We start from the raw sequence: 22,240 nt of genomic DNA, 5'->3' as shown, positions 1-22,240 counted from the left end.
TCACTGAAATTGTTTGGGATTTGATAAACCTGAAAAAATGTAAAGTTTCATCAATTTCTGATTTGTAGTCATCATCTTTCCCTTCACAATTTGAAATTAACACAAATTAGAGGTAAATACTAAATTTGAAATTAACCTTATTTATGGTTCTAAATATTTTTAAATGTTTAAAATGTTTGGTTTTCATTGGAATGCTATTCAGATGGTGCACTATGAGCGCACACCTACATTGCCGACAAATTTGATTAATTTCATTTTTATTTGTAAATGAGATTACACCAGTTCATATTTACGTAAGCTTTTTGGAATCAAATGGACTTTGGTATGATCATAAGGTCGAAACACAACTTATTTTCATATGGTTCCAGATCATGAGATCGATGGCAGGTTTGCTTGCTGTATTTTAGTTATTGATATTAATGTTAATTTTTTTGCAACATTATCACATTGAATATGATGTGGTGGCAAGATCTAGTGACCTTCTGAAAAAATATTTTTGCGTTTATACTTATCTGAAAATATTTTGTACCCGGGCGGATTAATATTTGATTATTCAATTCAGTTATTTAATGTAGATACTTTTCCTGTGAAAATTCAAGAGCACGTAACAATCCAAAATAGTAAACCAAGGCAATGTAAATTGTAAAAATGTGCATTATGGCAGTAGGGATATACAGTGCACATAATATTTGGACAGTGAGAAGTTTTGTTTTCAAAATGAAACAATGAATATGAGATTAAAGTACTGACAGTGAGCTAACATTTGAAGGAAATTAGATCCATATCAGGTGATCTGTGTAGGAATTACAGCCCTTTGAATACATAGTCCACCCAATTTTCAGGGAACAAAAGTAATTGGACAAATGGCAGCTCAGCTGATTCTTGGCCAGCTGTGTGACACTGCATCAGTTCATGCACAACTCACTAACTACATTAGTTCATGCACAAGAAAGGTTTAGAGTTGATTCTAGGTGTGACTTGCATTTGAAGTCTGTTGCTGTTGTCTCTCAACATGAGAACCAAAGAAGTGTCAGTAAAGTAGGCCATCATGAGACTTAAAATAAGAACAAATCAATCATAGACATAGCCAAAGCATTGTTTGTCAAACTGTTTGGTACATTTTAAAGAAGCAAGAACATACTGGTAAGCAATACCAAAGCAACCTGTGGTTGACTGAATTATGAAGAAAAACCCCTTTTCAACTATCAAACAGATCAAGAAAATTCTCCAGGATGTAGGCATAGATGTGTCAAATCCAATGTGCCAGAATATAGAGCCAAAACAACAATTGTGTCAACTGTGTAAATGCATATGAACTGCACTGTATGTCACTATATGCCACAAAATTTTAGGCCCACATTTTGGGAGTTTCTAAGAATACTGTGGATTTCATTTCATGTTTTAAAAGTGGCAAAAACTTTTAAAAAATTTATAAAAACAACGGCAATAACAAATAGTGTGCCTTGCCCATTGGTCCTTAGCCCTCTGATGCATTTTGCCTCCAGAACACCACTTTGCTTGTACGTAGGTTGTGACTCAAGGGGGAATTATCTCTAAATTCCAATGCAAGTGCAAGTTAAATACCACAAAGGCATATTGAAGAAAAGGTAGAAAGCAGACTACGCATTGTATTTATACCAGTCACATAAAAAGAAAGTTTGCGGATACATAAGAATAGTTGTGCCAAATAGGTACTTCAACATGTTTGCATGTTCCAGTTCTTGTTAACGAACAACTTTGCACATTAGCACTACCAAAGCACTATAAAAATAAATAAAGTTTTGCCCTAGTACTGGATTTAAGCCATAAATCAAGATTTGTTTTGGAGATGGTGGGGTGAGGGGCTTAATCCTAATAGCAGGAATTACATGGTTACAAATGGCTCAAAACATGGTCAATTAATGTATCATTTACAGTATCAGCTTTAGAATCCGTCCTCCATTATATTTATGTTTATATTTATTAAGGGATATATATATTTATTAAGGAGGAAATCCTTCAACAGTCTATTCAATTCACTCCAGACGCAACATGTATCATGAATAAATATGACATGGTGCATTTCTTTCAGCAGAGATCAGAGGAAACCTGTTGATTTAACAAATATGTATGATATGTATACTATTTCTTCACAATGAACTGAGCAAAAGCTCATTCTGACTGTTTCAGTGCTGTCATACAATTTAAACCAATAACACTGCCACTATTGCCATGCATTATTTCTGTGATGAAAGAGAATATCTTAGGTCTATAGTTTTTCCATTCTTTCCATTTCTTCAAAAGAAAATATCAGACAAAGTCTTCTACTTTGTTACAGCTGTACTGAGTCTGAATTAGATCCTATGGACATAAGTCAAAACATTGAAATTACAGAGGGGAAATTGTAATATCAAAATTAGAAAGGGGTCATGTTTCACTGTAGCTAAATAATACAATGTGGGAATGTCAACAGTGTTTGACATAAAGGGCCAGGGCAAAATCTGACAATTTTCAGAAGACATCAAAGATAGCAGTTCATTCAAATGGACATGTACCTTATGGAAAGCAAAAATCAGAATATATGTATGTCTAAAAAGAACTCATGAGATCTGATTTACTTGAATTATATTATTGATTATTCACTTTAAGGATTTATAGCTATAAAATGAAATAGCTAATTTAAAAATAAAATTCCAGTAATATAAGCAACCATTTACGCAAGGGATTTGATTCTTGAAATTTCTCATAACTTCACTTTCAAATTTGACTCATTAACATTTCAGAGTTTTGAATTTCTCTCCTTCCCAAAGTTTTCATGCGTCACAGGTTCTACTGTGCATTTTCAAATATTTTCAAACATTGACAACAGCTCCCTCTAATGTTAGGTGTTCGTAATCTACATAAGAGTATGGCAAACCCATGGAGAAAAGCTTTACTCGTACATAAACTCACTCAATTTGTTAAAAGGTAATTTAAAAATGACCTGACTTTTATAACACGAAAACATTTTGAACTGTTTCACACAAAATATGTCTGTGTTTTTACTGATATATGGTTTGTCAAAACCTTTATACAAAAATACCATTTATGAAATGATGAACTAATGGACTTTATTTCATGAAGATTTCAAGGAGTACTTGTTCAACACAAACTTTCACAGTACTCACCACATAATGGATGAAACAAAATGCATAATTTAACAAACAGTGCATGCATGCTAATCAATGCATTACATGTATTACAACCTTCCAAATTTGGCACATGACTTCACAGGTATATTTTAAGAAAGTTGCACAACAAAGAAAAATAAAGAGCTTATTGTTGTAATGACAGCACTTTGACCCTTTTAAATCAGAAAAAAGTCACCAGGAGTGATAAACGTTAACTGTGAAAAAAGACAGTAAAATCCTCAGATGTCACAGCTCTGTAACCATTTTTATACAAATAAGATAAGAACATGCCAGTTCGGACCAGAAATACCTATGAGAAACTTAACCAGAACCTAACCATAATCCCCCTGCATACATAAGATAAAACAATATGTGCTGTCTAAAACCGTACCAACTGAGAAAAACAATGTTGTTTTCTTGTTAGAAGTGTGGGCCATCATACATTTGTAGAGTTAGAATTTCTCTTTGAACACAAGGTCACTTTTTTCCTTGACCTAACTAACCGTAAGTCATCCCCCCCACCTCCCTTTGCAGTGGAGAGAGGGGGAATCCTGCTCTAGTTTGTTCAGCATTATGAATGTGAACACTGGTCAGGATGAGCTAGGAGTGATACTCCAAATTGAGGAGAGGGAGTCTTTGTGAACCCCAAAATGGCTGGCACTGCTGTGTACCATCAATGGTGCACTAAATCAAGTCTGTGTTTGGCTGTGGAGAGCAATCTTTTGCAGTTTTTCATATGGATCAGTAATTGGGCAGTGCACACTTAGCTCCTGCCATTATGGGGTTCAATTTCTCTCATCACTGCTGGTCAGTAGCAGAACCTTTCAGTCTAATCCAGCACTCTGTTAATTAATCATTTAATCACATCTGCCCTTGTTACTCTGTATAAGCAAATAACCACAGCTAAAGTGTAACTGTAACTGCTGTATGTTGTTCTGTATCAAACTTACTGTGGTACACAATACTACACTATGCTACACAATGTAGCAGGTACTTTGAGTATAACCACCTCTTTGAGTTTATTATACCCTGTGTTTCAAGATACACAACAGAAATATTTTACAGAAATATTTTAAATGGAAAAAATTGAAGTAATATTAAGACTGCCCCCCTGCCACAAGTATATCACATACAAATCACTGCCATGCATATTAACATTGAAACCAGCATTAATATAAACCGGGAGGCCGGGAGGACTGGGTGATGAGGTTCACGGCCTGTGACTGTGGTCACGGCGTGAAGTACTGTGTGAAGTGCCACTTCTGAAACCGGTTGCCTGGGTCACAGTCACTCAGGCGAATGCCCTCGCTGTGGGTGGCAGCTTCCAAACACGTGCGCTTCGGGATGTGCTGAAGGATGAGGTGCTCCATCTGCCCGAGGAAAAACAACCTGTTGTCATCATCACCACGGACATGCCAAGCTACCCAAATGTGTAACCTCAGGCTTTCTATAAATGTTCGACATTCTGGGCAGTTAGAAAATAGTTTACCTAAACCGCAGGAATAACTAACTTCATATATGAAAATAAAACCTTGAAAAAGTGTTTGGTTGAAAATGTGGAGGGCGATGTGTCCCTGAAATGAACCCCTGGTGATCTACGCTTGCTACTTGAGGGCTTCAGCTGCAACAAAATCCCCCAAAATATGAATAGACCTGACCTTTTGTGTTCTTTCCACCAGATGGCAACAGAAAGCCGTCAGAATGGAAATTTGCAGTAGTTGCAGGTTAAAAATATCATCAGGCACTTAGATGAAGGCAAACCAAAAATAATTCTGCTTGATTGAATCGCAGTCCTGCTGGACAAAATCAGAGTGGCTTGAAAACACATAACTGCATTAACAAACCTTTTTATTTTTGGAATTTTCATTGCAGCCATTTAACAACAGTACAGTTGAAAATAAGCCATGCTGGCTAAACTGGCACATTTACAGAAATGTTTATTAATGTGCACTGTCCCTGTAAAAATAAACTGAATAAAGTAAAGTAAACACACCTGTGAATGGTCAGTGCAGCAAAGCTAGCAATGTCAAAATACAGACAGGATGTATGTAAAATAATTTTAGTTTGGTGTCAATAAAATCCATTTGTGTTAAATTCGTTGACACCTTCATATTTTTGCATGGGCACAGAATATCAGAAGTATTGGTGATTCAATGGAAGGGTGGTGCAGGCCAGAGCAGGGTTTTTTCAAAGACTAATCAAAAACTAAAATCAAACCTTATAGAAATGGGTGTCCCATTTTTATAAACTAAAATTATAATAAAAATGGTGAGAAACTCTGAACTGAACTGAAACTAAACTGATGTGGAAAGGAATACTGTAAATAAAATAGAAATAAAAACTGATTTTTAAAATATTCGAACTAAAACCTGTTGGAAAGCTTCGGTTTCAAGCTAAAGCATTAGTTCTGAATTCAGGATCGTATCACATTGTCCCACTTGATGTGTAAATGGCTTTGTGCCACTCAGGTAGGGTAGGGAGATTGAGAATTCCAAAGATTCGTGAAAAAAAATATATATTAGGGTGTTAACTCGTGTTTTAAACCAATGGGAGCAACAGTCAATACTGCAGCTCTGGACACTTGAATCCTACAGCATTTTGATTGTAACAGTTACTTTATAAATATCACTCCTGAATTAAACAATGGTTTATTTATCATGAGATGTTTCAAGTCATGCAGGTCTGACAAACTAAGTGCCCAATATGTAAGCTGAGCAAATTTCAGTATCCGCATGTGTTATTTGCAGAGTTTACATGTAGTACGTTATTCCAGACAACGCTGTAGGGAAAAACAGGCAAGAAAGCGGAAAATTCTAATAACCACAGACTTAAAAGTCATTCAACAAGATTAAGTAATCTTACTTGGCCAGTGACAGTGTTTTCCAACATGCACTGCTTTTCATTCATGCCTTCATTTCAGGAAAAACGGCAGGTCAGTTGGATAGGATTTCGAGTATTCAAATGTTCTCTCAAACAGTCCGAATGTTGAACCGCCCGCACTCCGAGTGTGTCTGTATCTTGGGTTGCTCTACTTTGCATATAAACACAATGATGAGACTCACCAGAGCGGAGCTGGGGATGAGTGATTTATGAAGCCAGCGCAGGTGGGACTTGGTGTTGTCGCATGGCTCCAGGGTCACGCTCGCTCTCAAACTGTGCACTCCGATGCAGGACTGCTGCTGCTGGAGAAGCCTCATCCACGTGTGGTTGAAGAGCTGACTCTGGGGGCAGAAAAGGAGTCAGACAGGAAGTTACCCTAGGATTTTAAAGGCAACTATGAAAAGCTAACTGTCTGAGTGGGCTGCATATGCAGCTTTCTTGTAAAGTCAATTTATTAGGTGCTTGCTTCATAAATTTGAACACGTTTCATGTGGTTCGTAATCAAAATTCTTACTATTTCCACAAGAATTGAAATTATTTCAGTTTTAAAATATATGCGTGAAAAAGTAACTGCATGAAAAAATATTGATTCCAAAGCTGGCCTTTTAAATGCTAGTGAGAGCAAGAAAACATGGTAGCACAATAAATACATTGACATTTAAAATGTATGCAACGTAATGCAATGTAATGACATATAAAACATTATGTGCACATTAATCCAATGGTTAATACATGAGAGGCAATTTAGAAATAATACGAGTGGCCATTTTAAATCAATAAAAAGGCACTCGCATAATATAAAAAGGAAAAATTATGTCAAAAGTAAAACTGTATATCTTAATGAAAATAGATTCAATTAAGCTTTGAAATATGCGATCAAACTTGTACACGGTGTCTGGGTTGTTTTTTTTTACCTGCTTGCTAAGATCACAGGTGTCAAAAGAGATGATGCCTTTCTCCAGAGCCAGGCATTTTCGTGCTCCGAGATTGAAAATCTAGGAAAGTAGAGACAGTTTTGCATGAAACCTCTGCCTCTCTCTGCATAAAATAGTGCCCTTGGCATAATGATGATACTGTTTTGAAAACAAAGCTGTTAGTTCATCCAAGAGAACAGTTAGAGGGAATGAGATAAGCTCCCTCTTTGTTCGGCACTAAGAAAACAACAGTCTGAAACTTTCACAAAGAAAAGATTCTTGCAAAAAGAAACACAGAAAGCTGAGTAAGCAAGGGCTAACATTTTAAGATTATTTTAAGATACGTTTTTAAAACAAAACCCTTCCAGAAACAATTTTTTTTTTGTCACACACATCTGTGCACACTATAATTGAAATATCACGTTACTACTGCAAACTACACATAATTTTGGCTTGTATTATTACTGAAATTGCTGTTCAAAATTACATATCTCCAAAACAAATTATTGAGTATATTGTGTTCCATATAGAAAACCTGCACTGAACTGACCAAGCAATTTAGATAACACACTTTTCACCAATGAACACCTATTCACCTACCAATCCCTGTGCTCGAACAAGGGGGGCATCCATTTCTGGGTACACATTTTCCAGGTACCATCTGAAGCTCTTGCATTTGAGCTTCTGTCTCAGCTGGATCTGGTCAGTGAGGTTGCCAATGTCAATGAGTTTCCTGTCCAGAAGGTGGTGGTAGCCATGACCATAAAACAGTTCCTTGTACTCGTCCAGCCAGACCTCAGCCACCCGGGCCAGGTTCCGCTCCACAGTCTTCTGTTTATTCTTGGGGAACTTGTAGGGGTTCTCTGAGCGAAAGATGTGGCCCACCCTGGAACAAGGGATTATCTCGATCTCTCCACCACACATCCAGATCTGCCACAGAAATGGGGTCAAATATTGGGTCACATGGAACAGCATTCAACAAACCATCTCTTGAGGTATTTAAAATTCAACAAAAATATATATATACGGTTTGTACCTTGAAAGACAGTTCCATGTTCTCTCCACCCCAAACGTCTAGCCCTGGGTCATAGGTCCCTAATTCATAGAAGTACTTTCTGTCAATAGAGAAAAGGCCTCCAGCCATGACTGGACACCTGAGGATCACAAAGACAGACAAAGTTCACTTTTGAAGATGCAAATATTTTGGCAAGATGTGTGGAACAGTCCATTGGGTGGCCACTTCTTGAGCCATATGCAAATCTGTGCATGGGTTTGATCCCCACCATGGTACCTTCTAACCTGTCACACCTTCTGTTACCCTCTCTGCTTTCTATCTGTCTGAATAAAGCCAAAGAAAAACTTAAGGAGGGCACGCTCAAGTCAAATATTGCAGGGGAAATATCACCAGTAGGTTCATAGGTTCATGTCAACATCAGTAAGATTTCAGTGAGCCGTAGTCAATTTCTATCAGCCTGAGAAGCATTTGAAAACAAGTAAGACCATTTGACTTACTGACATGGGCATTATTAATTAGTTTTTTCTGTTTGCCAAAAGAAAGTTACTACATGAAAATACATGGGTGCCACCAACCAATATATTTCACACTTGATCCTCACTAGAATGTATCAAAATGTATGGTACACAATGCACTCTGGCAGAAGATATGAAGACACCTTTGTTCAACTTTCAGTTGTCAGGTGCCAATGGTGCATTGAGTCATTCAACAAATGTTGGAAATGCTTAACATGCCTGCTAAGCTGCTTGGAAAGGTCAGATGGCATACATTGTAAGAATAGCTGCATGTACACATAATCAAGACATGAATTCATTATTGACTGAAAAGACACGAGAGTGTGTAATATAAATACTAATAATAAAATTGGTTATTATTATTATTACTATTGTTGTTGCTGTTAATAATAATAATAATAATAATAATAAATACATTGAAAGTGGCCTTCAGGTCTACTGACATTACATAAAACATATATAATTTATAATTTTAAGAAATATAGAAATATAATTTCTATTAATAAAACTATTAGAAATGTACATAAAAGATGGCCGCACCATGACACTCAAATTATCTTATGCTATAGGAATGTTAGCAGATGTTCTTATTGCAGAGTGACTCATACCCCTTTGTGCATTTTTACAATGTCCCTTTATACAGATGGATATATTTAGGTTAAGTACCTTGCTCAAGGATACAATGACATTGTTCTACCTGGGAATCGAACCTGCCCAGTTTCCTGATTAATACAATACCTGCCACTGGTATATTAACTTAACTTCATTTTTCACAGCTGAAAATAGGGGGACTCACCACAAAAACAGCTTTAAAATGGAAAAACTTAACAGCATGTGACTACCATGACATAAAAGCTGATTGTACTTTTGTCTCATATTCATATTTTGATCTCAAATCCAAATGTCTCAAATATATAGCAACAATAACAAATGTCACAAATGTTACCATACTTTTGGAGGGCACTGCAACCCTGCCAAATAATAGTATAGTCTCTGTATAAATACGTTAAAGGCATGCAATCGAGTGAAGGTAGAGTTTATTAATAGGCATCTGACATATTATGGTAGGGTTTATTCAAGGACAGTGATTACCTGAAATAATGTTCTGTTGATCAATTGAATATTTGATCTTATGTTTTACATAATTATATGTATTCTACATTAAGAAATGCCTTTCTTTTATAAATATTTATTGATAAAACTGCTTATTGACCTTATAGGGAGAAGCCTTTTCCCACTAGTTTCTCAGAATAGAAATAAATGTAAGTGACCTTTGCTTTGCTTCACGCTCTACAACTGACGGAGAGTGATATGGTCCAGAAGGGTATATTCTTATTGGTTACACAAAATGACATTAGTGAAATTCAAAACTGCGGACAAAATTCAAGCAAAGAAACAGCTTGTACAGTTTATATTTTTCTTTTTCTGAAAAACATGTTGTGCATTTTCTGTTATTTTCTATTAACATGTATGTACTGTGCAGCTACGTGAACAGGATGATACATTATTTTCCATTAGCATTTAACAGTAAAATGTACCCGGTTACAAAAATCTCTAATAAAAAGACTGAATGAACGTGACATGTTGTCACGTAGTGTCAAAAAGAAACATGCACGCATTTTCAGGAGCAAACACAATTTTTATCCTCTGTATTTCTTCAACAGCCAGCAAATGCATATGTGCAAGCCGTATGAAGCTCTCACAGGGCTAGGAATATTTCCACAATGTGTTGGATCACGTTTTCACACACATAATTGATCAAAGTGCTTCCAAATGTCTGCTGCTGTAACAGGACCAGAACTGCGCACCCAGTTAATACATTAATATTTAACACCTGTATATTTATTAACACATGCATACAGCGATGCAGCATTAAGCCTCACCTGATTGGGTCAGAATCCTTCAGTTTATTCATTTTGATGACTTCCTCTGATAGAGTACTCCAACCGAAAACCAGGGGCCATTTGAATATGCCTCTTTGGAAATTGTCAACTAGCACATAGCTGTGGGTAAAAAAATCAGAATACCAGAACACAAATGAATACTGTTCATCGGGACACTTACAAGCTGATAAAGAAACCAATTATTCGGATGTATTAACAGATGAATATTAACATTCCTCTGAATATTGCAAAAGAAAAAATTGATTATTGATATTAAAAATGAGATTGAATATCAAAATGATGACCAGTAATGTACTGTAAATCCAAAGCTGTCACCTTTAAAGTCAACAAAGTGAACAAAGAAACATTTTTGTAAGCTTGCACATTTTATATTGTAAGGTTAGGTTAGGCTGTTTTGTTGCAAAGCCTAGTTTGCCAATTTCTTATGTTGGGGGGTTAAACTGGGGGAAAAAAATAACAAAAAAAATCTGTAAAGCATGGTAATGTGCATCTGCTGCACACTAGCAATACCTTTCACAACTGTGAATGAGAATTGCACAAATCAGAGATTATCCTTTTTGCTTTAGAAGAATTTTAAATTTAGCAGTGACAAACTGCAGCAGGGGAGAGCCGGTGCTGCCAGACATTCCGTGTCGTCGATCCATAATCGGGAGATTCAATCTCAGCTGGCAGAAATACTGGGAGCTCCAGAAAATGCCAGTCTAACTTGGTCTCTGAGAACATTCTCTAATCTCAGGGGATTCACAATTTATTTTTTCCATCTTAATACATAAAAATAATAATTGCACAATGTAAATGTTAAGCCAACTTTGTAAGCAAACAGGGAGCTGGTAACTAGTTAAATCTTCTTTGTGCTACACTGTCAGTGTGTGTAACATCGATGTCATTGTCCATTGGCCCAACACTATGAAAGATTGGCAACTGTACTGAAAATTTTCATGAATCAAATTTTCCTCATTAGTTAAAAATACACACACACATACATATACACTCAAAGAAGACAACACCATTCTCTGCAATTCCTAACATCAATAGCATAATTACCATTCCACAGGGTAATTACCTCATGTCTTTGTCATTAATGACTTCAATAACAGGACAAGCTACTTTTCTCCTGTCAATATACACTCTCTCCAACAGAGGCTCCAGCCAGCCCACGTTGCACTCAATGTGCGAGTCAAGGAAAGTTAAAACTTCACCTGGAGAGAGAGCAAACATCTTTAGAAATAACAACCTGTAGAATTTCCTTTTATTACCCCACCTCCTCATCTTCCACCTCACTTATTTTTATAGCCAATCATAAAACAGCAGATGGCCATCTGAAAATACAAATATTTTATATTTTAAATAGCAAGTGCACAGTAAGCACAGCAAACTGAATTTGTTCACAAACATAGGCCACTAAATAAACACACCACAGTAACATAGAGCATGAGCACACATTAGCAGTCGTTCCACAGCAGTGCTTGTTTTTTCACTGCAGTGTTTTGGTCGGATCCTGTTAATCTCTCAAACCCATGCTTTTGGTCCTTCCAATCCCCTTGCTCCTCATTGGGCCAGATGGAGGGGAAAAGGGGCATGGTCACGGTCAAGGGCATGATCACATTAGGAGCAATCTTTGACTGTGAACATGATGTTAACATTGGAAAGGCATTGGCTGGGATGTGTGCATGTGAGTGTGAAGTACATTTATATAATTCTTAGTTTCTCTTGTGGTGCTAGTGTTGTTGGCCTTAAGGTTACTTCTTGAGCATTTCCTTATATAATAATGTTAACACTAACACAAAATTAAATTAAATACGTAAATAATAAAAAAATTATTATTATTATTATTTCCACATTATACCATTATACTGCAAGACATTTTCTTAACGTGGCTTCTTACATTTCAGTATTTTTTATTCTAGAAAATGTGGTCAGAGTCAGAGTCAAAGTGTGTGTTTGTGTGTGTGTGTGTGTGTGTGTGTGGTGGGGGGGGGGGGGGGGAATACAGGCGGTGCCCTACCGGTAGCTACAGCAGCTCCCGCCAATCTGGCTCGGATAAGACCTTGTCTCTCCTTCAGCCGGATGATCCGTACTTTGGGAAACTGTGACATGTACACGTCTAGATTATCCTTGAGGTAGTCTTTGAAAAAGGAGGGGAGAGGGAAGGGAAGGAATTATCCTACTTAAACAAGAAACAAGTGTGGGGTGTCATATGATGTGTACACATTACCTCCCAACTGTACTTTTTAAAACTACCATAAAATCTCTATAACAGGGGGTCCCAAACTCGGTCCTGGGGCCCCCTGTGTATGCTGGTTTTCATTCTAGCCAGTTGCAATCCCAGAATTTTAACAAGCTGTTATTTTTTCTTAGTTAGGTACTTTTCACATTTAGAGGGATTATTTACCCACTTAAGCCACATCATAAATAGCTATGCATACCGTAAAAAATAAAATTCCCATGTTCATATTGGGCTTATTGTGTTATATTGGAAACAATTGCATAAAAACAGGTAAAATTTCAAGACTGAGGTGGATCAATAGGCTCTTAATTGGTGAAAGTGTAGACACTTGGCCACTAAAACTAACCATCTGGAAGACAATGAAGAATGCAAAAACAAAGCAAATGATAATGAGTCAAACCTGCATTGTTAATAAGTTTAAGGGAAAAATTATAAAAGAAATTAAACGAGTTCAACAACCTAATTAGGAGCCTATTAATTTACCCGTCTTTCATTTGATCGAAAAAAGTTATGAAATTGTTTCCAATGTAGCACAATAAGCACAATGTAGCTTAATGCCAAATGGCAATTGTATTGTTGCTCTAGAATTTTTATTTCTTTCAATGCTATATCGTATTTATCTTGTGGAATTTTAAGTCTTTATTACTTTCTTGTTACTGATCATTATTGTTGCTTTGTTACAGTGGCTTGGTACACATGCCCCATTTGTCTTCTAGCAGTCTTACTCTGATTTTAAATGCAGTAATGTGAAGCAGTGGTTTTCAATGTAAAAAAAAAAGATTTTCATGTAATCATTTGCAGTAGAGCACACTATGAATGTGGGACTTTTATTCTTTATGACATGCATAGCCATTTCCAATATAATACGGCTTGAGAGGGTAAGTAATCTTTCAAAACATGAAAAGCATAATTAAGACAAATTAACAGCTTGTTAAAATGATGGGATTGCTAATTGAATTAAAAATCAGCATACACAGGGGTACCCAGGACTGAGTTTGTAAACCACTGCTGTAAAGCACTTTAAGTTACATAAGGTGGTATTTAAATAAATAGTTTATTATTATTATTATTATTATTATTATTATTATTACCTTTGGAGCTGAAGTCGTCCACCAGAATGATTTCTTTGAGAAGGTGTGGTGGGGAGCGGTTGAGAACACTGTGGACAGATCTCAGCAGGGTGGACCACACCTCGTCCACAAAGCAGAAAATCACACTGGTCGTGGGCAAGTTGTCATGAACCAGATTCTCTGAGCACCTGAAAATGGTTCATAACGCAGGGTGGTTACTCAGCGCTGTCCACCCCTCTCCACTCAGCCTTACTGTGTACTTTCACCCCATGGTTACCAAACTCACGTTTGAGGCCTTGTATCTGGTATGGCCCGGTCCACTGGAATCTGCTCACTCAGGTAGACATTGAAGTGGCCCTCATTCCACCGACCACGCATCTCCTCTTGCTTGCCAATGGGCACGACAGCCGGCAGTCCAAACTGCCCAATGGCGCCGCCGTCCCTAGGCTTTTCAGTCATATCCAGTGGCATCACTCTGTGTGTGCCCGATTTCCGCACCCTTGAGAGGTTTGTTTTGATCTCCACTCTCTGTGGGACCACTGTTGGTAGTGTTAGTAGCACTTGGTCTTTCATTTTGTCAGGGTCACTCTTGTTGTGCGCATTGTTCTGTTTGTTGACAAGGTTCACTATCTTATCCTTTTCCTTTAAGTGCTCTTTCTCAGGCTTAATTGACGTTGCCACCTGTGTTTTGTCTTTGGGAGGGCGGTGTTGTTTTTCATGCAGCACGTTATCACCGACTTTGTTCCGAGTCATGGCAGCCTTATTAGAAATGCTCTCATTGTTTTGCTTAAAATCCTTCAGGTTTTCATCATGGTTCTGCATTTTTTCTTCCTGCACGCCAGGTGGCGCTTTGGTCAAATTTGGTAGCTCGGCTGGAACTTTCCTTGGGGCATTTTGTAATAAACCACTTCTGTTTAAGGATGAAGTTTGTGCAGGCAAGTTCTGCTTATGGTGATCTGTACCGTCATACACGTTCTTGAGACCTGCTGGAGTTCCACCGATGGGTGCTTTGGTGTTAATAGCTGCCGGCAAATTCGCTGGTTTAACGTCAATTTTGTTAATCTCTTTTCCATCATTCATCGCAAATACAGATTTTCCGTCGCCAATTTCATTAAGTTCACTTTCTTCATTTTTTATTTGTGAATACAATTTATTGTCTTTAATAGCTGGGCCCAGGTTTCGTTTTCTGTTGAGAGCATTCACCTTCTTGCCACCTTTATTTGAAAAGTTCAGCTCCGTTTCCAAGTCCCGATCAACTTTCTGAATTGAATGTTTAAATCCTATCCTATTGATTACATGTGTTCGTTTTGTGACCTGTTGTTTTTCCGCCTCCCTTTGCTTAACAATAATTTCTTTCAAGAGCTGGCTGTTAGCGTCATTAATTGAAATCTTTAGTGCTGCCATATCAAAAAGCAGCCATATGACAGACGCAATGAACACGAAACCAAGTACTCTACCACTACCTCGAAAATATTTCCTAACCTTCATCCTCTTTGTTTTAGCAGGCTTTGTTTTAAATAAAAATGTACCTGTTTAAATAAAAATCAACGAGCTGGGCATGTAAGCAGTTTGACCTCTATCGTTATAATATTCAACTGTGTAATAGTTATGCCTGCGTGGCATCTCATAAGAGGCAACTTCTGTTGGCAACTTATCATAAATCCGTCAGAAATCGGAACATATTTCACAGTGAAATTTATGCAAAATATACAAATGAAAACGTTCTAATTTTACTTTCGGAAATCGTAAAAGGGTTTCTTATTTGAATGTTTACCTCTTGTGAAAGCCCACGTTGTTCACTCCCCGAAATATTTACACTGCATGCCATTTGTTGCCAACACAGTTGCAACTTAAAAGTTAGTTGGAAAGGTTATATTATACTTGCTCCCGAATGTTGCCATGTTAACTCCCCCGGTTTCCACTGTTTTTGAGTCAAAGAGCTACATTTCTTGTTGAGTGAGTTTGCAGTAAACAGTGCCCTACCTGTGCACTTTGAGTAGATTCACTTCCTTACGGAGGTAGTGACTGTGTGTCCTGTTTGTTCACGAACATCAAGTAAGAACAAGACCTGCGCAGATAAACTGAGCCGTATCTTATGGGGATACGATAAAGTGGTCATATGTGCGCCGAAGTGGTGACTATGCGCATACTTACCGCATTCATGTGTTATTACAGTCTAGTGGATTCGCTAGGCATTTGCTTTGAACTGATTCCCACGAATAGCAAGGCTGTCTCTGCAAGCATACGTCTTAAGTTACACGTCGACTATATGAATGGGCGCAGTGATTTCATGGCACACAGGAATTTTATTTTAAAAAAATTTTTTTAATCAGTGTATAGAACTATGGTGCGCAGATTTAATTAATCTCTCTCCCTCTTGGATTGCGTAGCCATTGAGTTCAGCAAGCTATGTAAAATTCAATGAACCAGCGCAAAGATAATATAAAAAATAAAAACATTTATGTCTAAGGACTAAATATGAATTAATTCCACCAGGTTTTATTTTTGTTCAATTTCGTTACATGAAGACTGGGTAGTTGTAAAATTATATATATAAATGTAATAAATACTGAAGAATTGTGCAATTGCCTGGTGCATTTTTTTGTATCGTGTGGTCTGTGATGTATTTTATAGTGGCATAAAATAGTTGACAAGTTGTAAGTTTGTTTTGGTAGTCATTGAAAATGTGTTTTTGCAGAGTTGGGTACAGTACAGGGTTGTCATTGGGTGAAAGGGATACATTTTTTTCACATTTGTTCAATGGAAAATATATTGTCACGTCTGAGTAGTTGAGTAGTTAATATAATTTTTAAAGAGTTTTTGTGGAAGCTGAGATTTTTTTTTAGAATTTCTTCTAGAGCAGGGGGTGTAACCTGTATTGTATTGTAATGACTTTTGATGTGATAATGGATTAAAGTTGGTGATATTGAAGAAATGATTTGTTTCCAATATTGTACTTTCAGACCAGGTCCAACAAATGTCATAACTCCATTGTTTTGGATAAGTTGTGTAATGCCATTTTGTTTACAAGCTGTGAAGTTTAGTGGCTTTCTGTTATATACAAAGTGAGGGGTATGGGGTATGTTTACATGGTGCAATTATTGAGTTGGTGACATTTTGTGGGCTTTTCCCTAAGCTGTAAGAGCCATTGCTGTGGTGACGCTTTTGAAACAGTTATTGTGCTTCCTGGCAGGGTTAATACATGGGAGGCCTGAGATTTTGATTTCTTTGCATTGTGATAGCTCAATTTTGTATCCATGAGGTACACTGTTTAGTGGGTTGGCTCCAAATGGTATGAATGGTGAATGTTAGCTGGTTCACTTTAAAATAGGCCTCCTTCAGATGTATGCTTCTGCAGGGTGGTCAGTTTAATTTTAGGTATTTTGTTATTATTGTTGAGTTTATGGAGTTGCACTAGGTGGGGGTGGCTGAGTTAAGATAATTTCAGTTACAGTAAGATTGTCATTTTGATATTTGCTATTCTGCCTATAAGCAATAATGGTAGATTCATCCATCTGTGCAGGCCAGGTTCAGTTTTGTGGAAATATTAATACCAAGTGCTGGTGGATAAGGGGAAAGGGGGTATTTGGGCTGCCAAATTACAACTCTAAAATATTGGATTTAGACAAATTGATAGAATAATTGGCTATTTTGTAAAATGTGTTTATTTTATTTGAAATGTGTTTCATGATTTCTTGAAGGGAGATTTGTGGATTCTCTAAATAAAGAAGTAGGTCATCTGCATATAAGTGTGTGTTGAAAATTTGCAGTTGCAGCTCAACAAAAATGGCAAATAGTGATGGAGAGGGGGCAACCTTGCCTGGTCCCCCTCTGTAGTGTGAAGCGTGGTCATATTAACTTGTTAGTTGTGACTGTGGCCATATGTGAGTTGTATAGTACCCATAACTTTAACCAATGATTTTTCTGTGTTAAGTGAGACTATGATTTCTTCATTTTTTCATGAGATGCCTGAACAGCCTGTGTGTATTATTATATGAGTGCCGTCCTTTGATTAATCTGATTGTCAGGGTGAATTAGGAGTCGTTCAGTTCTGTTACATAGAGCTTTACTGATAACTTTTAAGTCTGTGTTGATTAAAGATATTGGGAGGTCGAAGGGCATGTGGGGTCTTTGTTGGGTTTTGATAATACTGGGATGATTGGGGTCTTCATGTGGCATTGCATTTTGGAGTTATGTTTAATTTCTTGTGTCATCCTGATAAAAAGAGGTGAAATGATTGGCCAAAAATGTTTGAAGAATTCAGCAGGAAAACCATCTGGGCCTGGGGCTTTATTTAAGTACTATATGAAATCTATGTGGTGTTAATGGTCTGTTTATTGAGTCAACTTGATTGTGTGTTAGTTTTGGGAGGTCTAAGCTATCCAGAAAAGAGTTTATGTCCTTTGAGTCAGGTTCATTGTCTGATGAGTGTAGGCTATTGTAAAAAGTGGATTACATCGCTTATGGTGAAGGTTTGGTCTTCCCTGCTGAATTCCTCATGACAGAAATGGTTGTTTTTCTGTTGTAGTTGGTTTACAAGATATTTTCCTGATTTATTACTGTATTCAAAGTTTGTATGTTTTTGAATTAAAAATTGTGTTTTTATTCATTATGTCATTCAGTTGGAATTTATATTTTCCTACTTCATTGAAATAGATTTTTGTGGGGCTTCTTGGACATGTGCTACCTAATTCTTAAACTTTTTGTTCTAGGTTATTTTCATTTTCAATTATTTTTCCACTTAGTACTGCTTTTGCTGTTTCCCACAGTAGCACCTGTCAACAGCACAAGTATCAGTATCTACAGACTGGAGTACGAAAGCAAAAGGGGTACATCTAAAGCATGTTTCAACTGGCTGATAATTCAGTCAGTTGCACATATGCTGTCCAATCCAAAGCACCCTCCAGAGAAGGAGGCGTCTGAAAAAAGCATTTGTTCTGTGCATATCGAATACATGTCTCAGAACCTGTGCGGTTGCAGAGAACTGCTAGATTAATATCAAACAAATACCACATAGACAAACAGACCTTCAGAAACCAATAATTTTAGTTCATTGAAGGTTGTGATCAAAGTGGACGGAATAAGTGGATTACTCATGTGAGTGAAAGGTAGCAGTCCCAGTACGGCATACAGGTCCATTTGGGCCCACTTCAAGCACTGGTTCTATACCTTGTGATGCGAGTGCTGTATGGGGCGTTCTGTAATAAATGTATAATTGTTGTATCATAAATTAACCCTCCTATTCATGTTTTAATATAGATATAAAATAACACTAATAACCATTCACTGAAACAATTGATCTCAATTTGCAAATTAGGCAAATTACTGTTGTTGTAAAGCCTGGGAAAGGCTTCCAATTATGATTGCACAACAATCAGCCTAATTATCTTTTGTTGAGTGACTGTACATGGGGATTTGCTTTAATTATTTCTTTTGTCTCTTAACCCGTTCACATTAAGGCAGGGTTAAGGTCCCATTTGATAATACTTAAGTTTAAAACATCAATATTTATTTTCTTTGGCTTGATGATACTGATAAAATCAAATTGATGTTTGAAACTTAAGTATTATCAAATGTGATTTATTGCCCCAAATGAAGTGTGCATTGTACCATGCTCCTATTGCTTACACCTGTGTCTACTATGCGTAACCTATTAGGAGATCTTTAAAAAAACTGAAAAAGGTATGTATAGGATGGGCCCTCTATTCATGGCAGGGCATAAAAATAAATTGGTTCATCATTATGAAAACCCAGGTTCTCATGACTCAATCCTTTCAAATCAGGACTTCATTAATTTCAACAGGTTTAATAACCCAGGTGATTTCATTCTAAATCTACAGTATGAATATACTAGTTTAATAACTTACCGAAATAATTTTCAGTATGTATCACACGCTATTCCACAAACCTGGTCTTATTCATTTGTATTTACATACAGTACCTCAGCACACTCGTGTAGCTACACCATTTATTACATGTGTTGTCTGAGCCCACTAGCCATCATATAATGACACTGTTAAGGGCTGGCTCATGGATAGAGGTGCACCTTACAGATCTTATTGTTTTGGCATCATCAGACCATGATTAACCCCTTCTATCCTATCCCTCTAAAATCACCCAGCGTTGTGGTTGTCACGTTGAACAGATGGATCATGTTGAATTAAGTGTAAATGGAAGTAAGCTATGTCAGTAAACATATGACATGGCAGTAACAACTAACTAAATCAACAAAGATTGATTTACAAGGTAAATAAGTATATTACTATGTAAAGGATATAACTTACTGTCCAGCCTGGCAAAGTGAGCCTTTCTTATAAATGCTGGTGTGCTGACAATGTTCCAGAACTGTTTGCACACTAGAGAGTGAGGAAAGTGCTATCTCTAGCTTCGTAGACTACTTCCAACAGAATTTTCTGGAGCAGTTATTTGGACAGCTATGAAATGAAAAAGAGCACCAGAAATTGATAACAAATGGTCCAAGTTTTGTTTTGGTCCTGCATTTATTGGTTTGGTAAATAAAATAAAAACTTTAAAAGTAAGTGTAATACTTCTGTGATGGACCTGGTTGGTATTGAAACCTTTGAGGAAGAAAAAAAACATTAGCATAACTATTGTTAAAGATATATTTAAGCGTGGCCAATGGGATGATCATTGAAGAACTGAAAAAAACATGCAGACCGACACACCGACAGACAGGCAGGAGAACAGATTGGCCGACAGGCTGACGGCCTGGGGGGCAGACAAACAGGCCAACATACTGGCTGACACACATGCGGGCAAACAGGCAGACAGGCAGGCGGGCAGACAACTAGACAAGGAGGCAGGTGCACAGGCAGACACACGGTGGGGAACATGGATAGGGCGAGGTCTCGGGGCACTGGGTAGGGGCAGTGATGGCTTGGACACACTAGGGGGCGTGAAAACGCTAGGGGGAGCACAAACGCTAGGGGGAGCACGAACGCTAGGGGGAGCACGAACACTAGGGGGCAAGGCAGGTGGCTTCGCCAGCGGAACAGCGGCCAGAACAGGCCGCGGTGGCCCCTGCGGGACAACAGACGGAGCAGATGGCCTCTCTGGGGCTCTGGACGGCTCCGGAGGCCCCCCCGGGACTCGAGGCGGCTGCGGAAGCCCCCCCCCGGGGCTCGAGGCGGATCCGGAGGCCCCCCCCGGGGCTCGAGGTGCAAGCGAAGCACGAAATTTGGGTTTAGCAGGCGGCAGTGGTCCCTGCGGAACGAGGGTCAGAGCAGGCGGCCCCCGCGGAATGAGGGTCAGAGCAGGCGGTCCCTCCGGGGCTCGGGGCGGCTCTGGAGGCCTCTCCGGGGCTGGAGGCGGCTCAGGAGGCCTCTTCTGGGCGCGGGGTGAAGCAGGAGGCCTCTCATGGGGAGCGGCGGGCAGAGCCGGCGACGGAGGCCCCTCCGGGACTTGGGGCGGTGCAGGCCGTGAAGGCCCCTCCGGGACTTGGGGCGGTACAGGCCGTGAAGGCCCCTCCGGGACTTGGGGCGGTGCAGGCCGTGAAGGCCCCTCCGGGACTTGGGGCGGTGCAGGCCGTGAAGGCCCCTCCGGGACTTGGGGCGTAGCAGGCCGTGAAGGCCCCTCCGGGACTTGGGGCGGTGCAGGCCGTGAAGGCCCCTCCGGGACTTGGGGCGGAGCAGGCCGTGAAGGCCCCTCCTGGACCTGGGGCAGAGCAGGCCGAGGCCCCTGCCGTCTGGGCTGGGCAGGGGACAGGAACACACACCCCAGCCATAGGGAACCCGGCTGGGCAGCCGGACGGGACCGGCGGGACCCCCGCGGGCCAGACCCCCGCGGGCCAGACCCTGGAAAGATCACCAGTCGAGACCCTTCGAATGACGCAGGGCCGGGAACCGCTGGCTGGGCAGCTGGAGGTCTGGCCGACCGGGAGGCAGCCCGACCACGGCGCCTCCGTGACCGCCCGCCCCGGGCGCTGGGAAGCTCAAGGGCGAGGGACTCCCAGTCGCTGGGTGGCAAGTCCTCCGGGTCACTCCACGACCCCGGTGGCATGATAAACAAAAAAAAACACACAAAAAAATAAAAAATAAAAAAATAAAAAAATAAAAACTCTGCTGGGTCCAGCGCTGGCTGGTTCCTTCTGTCACGTAACGGGTAGGGGGGACCCAAACACAGAGGGAAAAAAAACACAAACTCAAAAAGGGAAAATTAACAAAGACTTTACTTACAGGACAGGCAAACAAGCAGGGAACAGAAAAGGCCATGATGGGCAAAAACACAAACTCAAAAAATATCTAATAAAACAGAAACTCAAAAACACAGGCAGGGCAGAACACAGGCAGGCAGAGTACAAGGGCAAACAAACACAAACAGGTCAAAAACGCAGGCAGGTACATACGGTCTGAAACATACGTCGGAAACAAACACAAGGAACCAGCACCCGAGTCAAGGGAACAAAGAACTTAAATAGACAGGGGGTAACAAGACACAGGTGAACTCAAAAAACAATCAAACCAGAAAAGGAGGGGATAACAAGACACAGGTGGGAACAATGATAGAATAACGAGACAATTGGAAACAATCATACAATTAACAGGGG

General features: G+C 39.1%; 1 protein-coding gene across 1 annotated transcript; it reads right to left on the bottom strand.

Annotated features, from left to right (window-relative positions):
• Nucleotides 1-3,063: 3,063 nt before the first annotated feature.
• Nucleotides 3,064-15,749, bottom strand: LOC135250741 (polypeptide N-acetylgalactosaminyltransferase 5). Its single transcript, XM_064327358.1, has 10 exons — nt 13,961-15,749; nt 13,696-13,862; nt 12,383-12,502; nt 11,441-11,576; nt 10,357-10,476; nt 7,980-8,097; nt 7,544-7,873; nt 6,944-7,024; nt 6,212-6,370; nt 3,064-4,519 (listed from the first exon to the last, which is right to left on the bottom strand). The coding sequence occupies exons 1-10, from the start codon at nt 15,160-15,162 to the stop codon at nt 4,379-4,381; spliced, it is 2,574 nt and encodes an 857-aa protein (XP_064183428.1). The 5' UTR covers nt 15,163-15,749; the 3' UTR covers nt 3,064-4,378.
• Nucleotides 15,750-22,240: the final 6,491 nt, after the last annotated feature.

The sequence above is a fragment of the Anguilla rostrata genome, chromosome 3 (assembly GCF_018555375.3).
Source record: "Anguilla rostrata isolate EN2019 chromosome 3, ASM1855537v3, whole genome shotgun sequence".
NCBI lineage: Eukaryota > Metazoa > Chordata > Actinopteri > Anguilliformes > Anguillidae > Anguilla > Anguilla rostrata.
Note: the sequence above shows the minus strand (reverse complement) of the source record. Positions and strands in the feature narration are given on the sequence as shown.

Excerpts from the sequence above, each read along its gene's own strand:
- LOC135250741 (XM_064327358.1), bottom strand. The coding sequence starts at position 15,162 with ATGAAGGTTAGGAAATATTTTCGAGGTAGTGGTAGAGTACTTGGTTTC. Across the intron at positions 10,477-11,440 it reads ATTAATGACAAAGACATGAG|CTATGTGCTAGTTGACAATT; the intron begins GTAATTACCCTG and ends TTTTACCCACAG. Across the intron at positions 7,874-7,979 it reads ACATGGAACTGTCTTTCAAG|ATCTGGATGTGTGGTGGAGA; the intron begins GTACAAACCGTA and ends TTTCTGTGGCAG.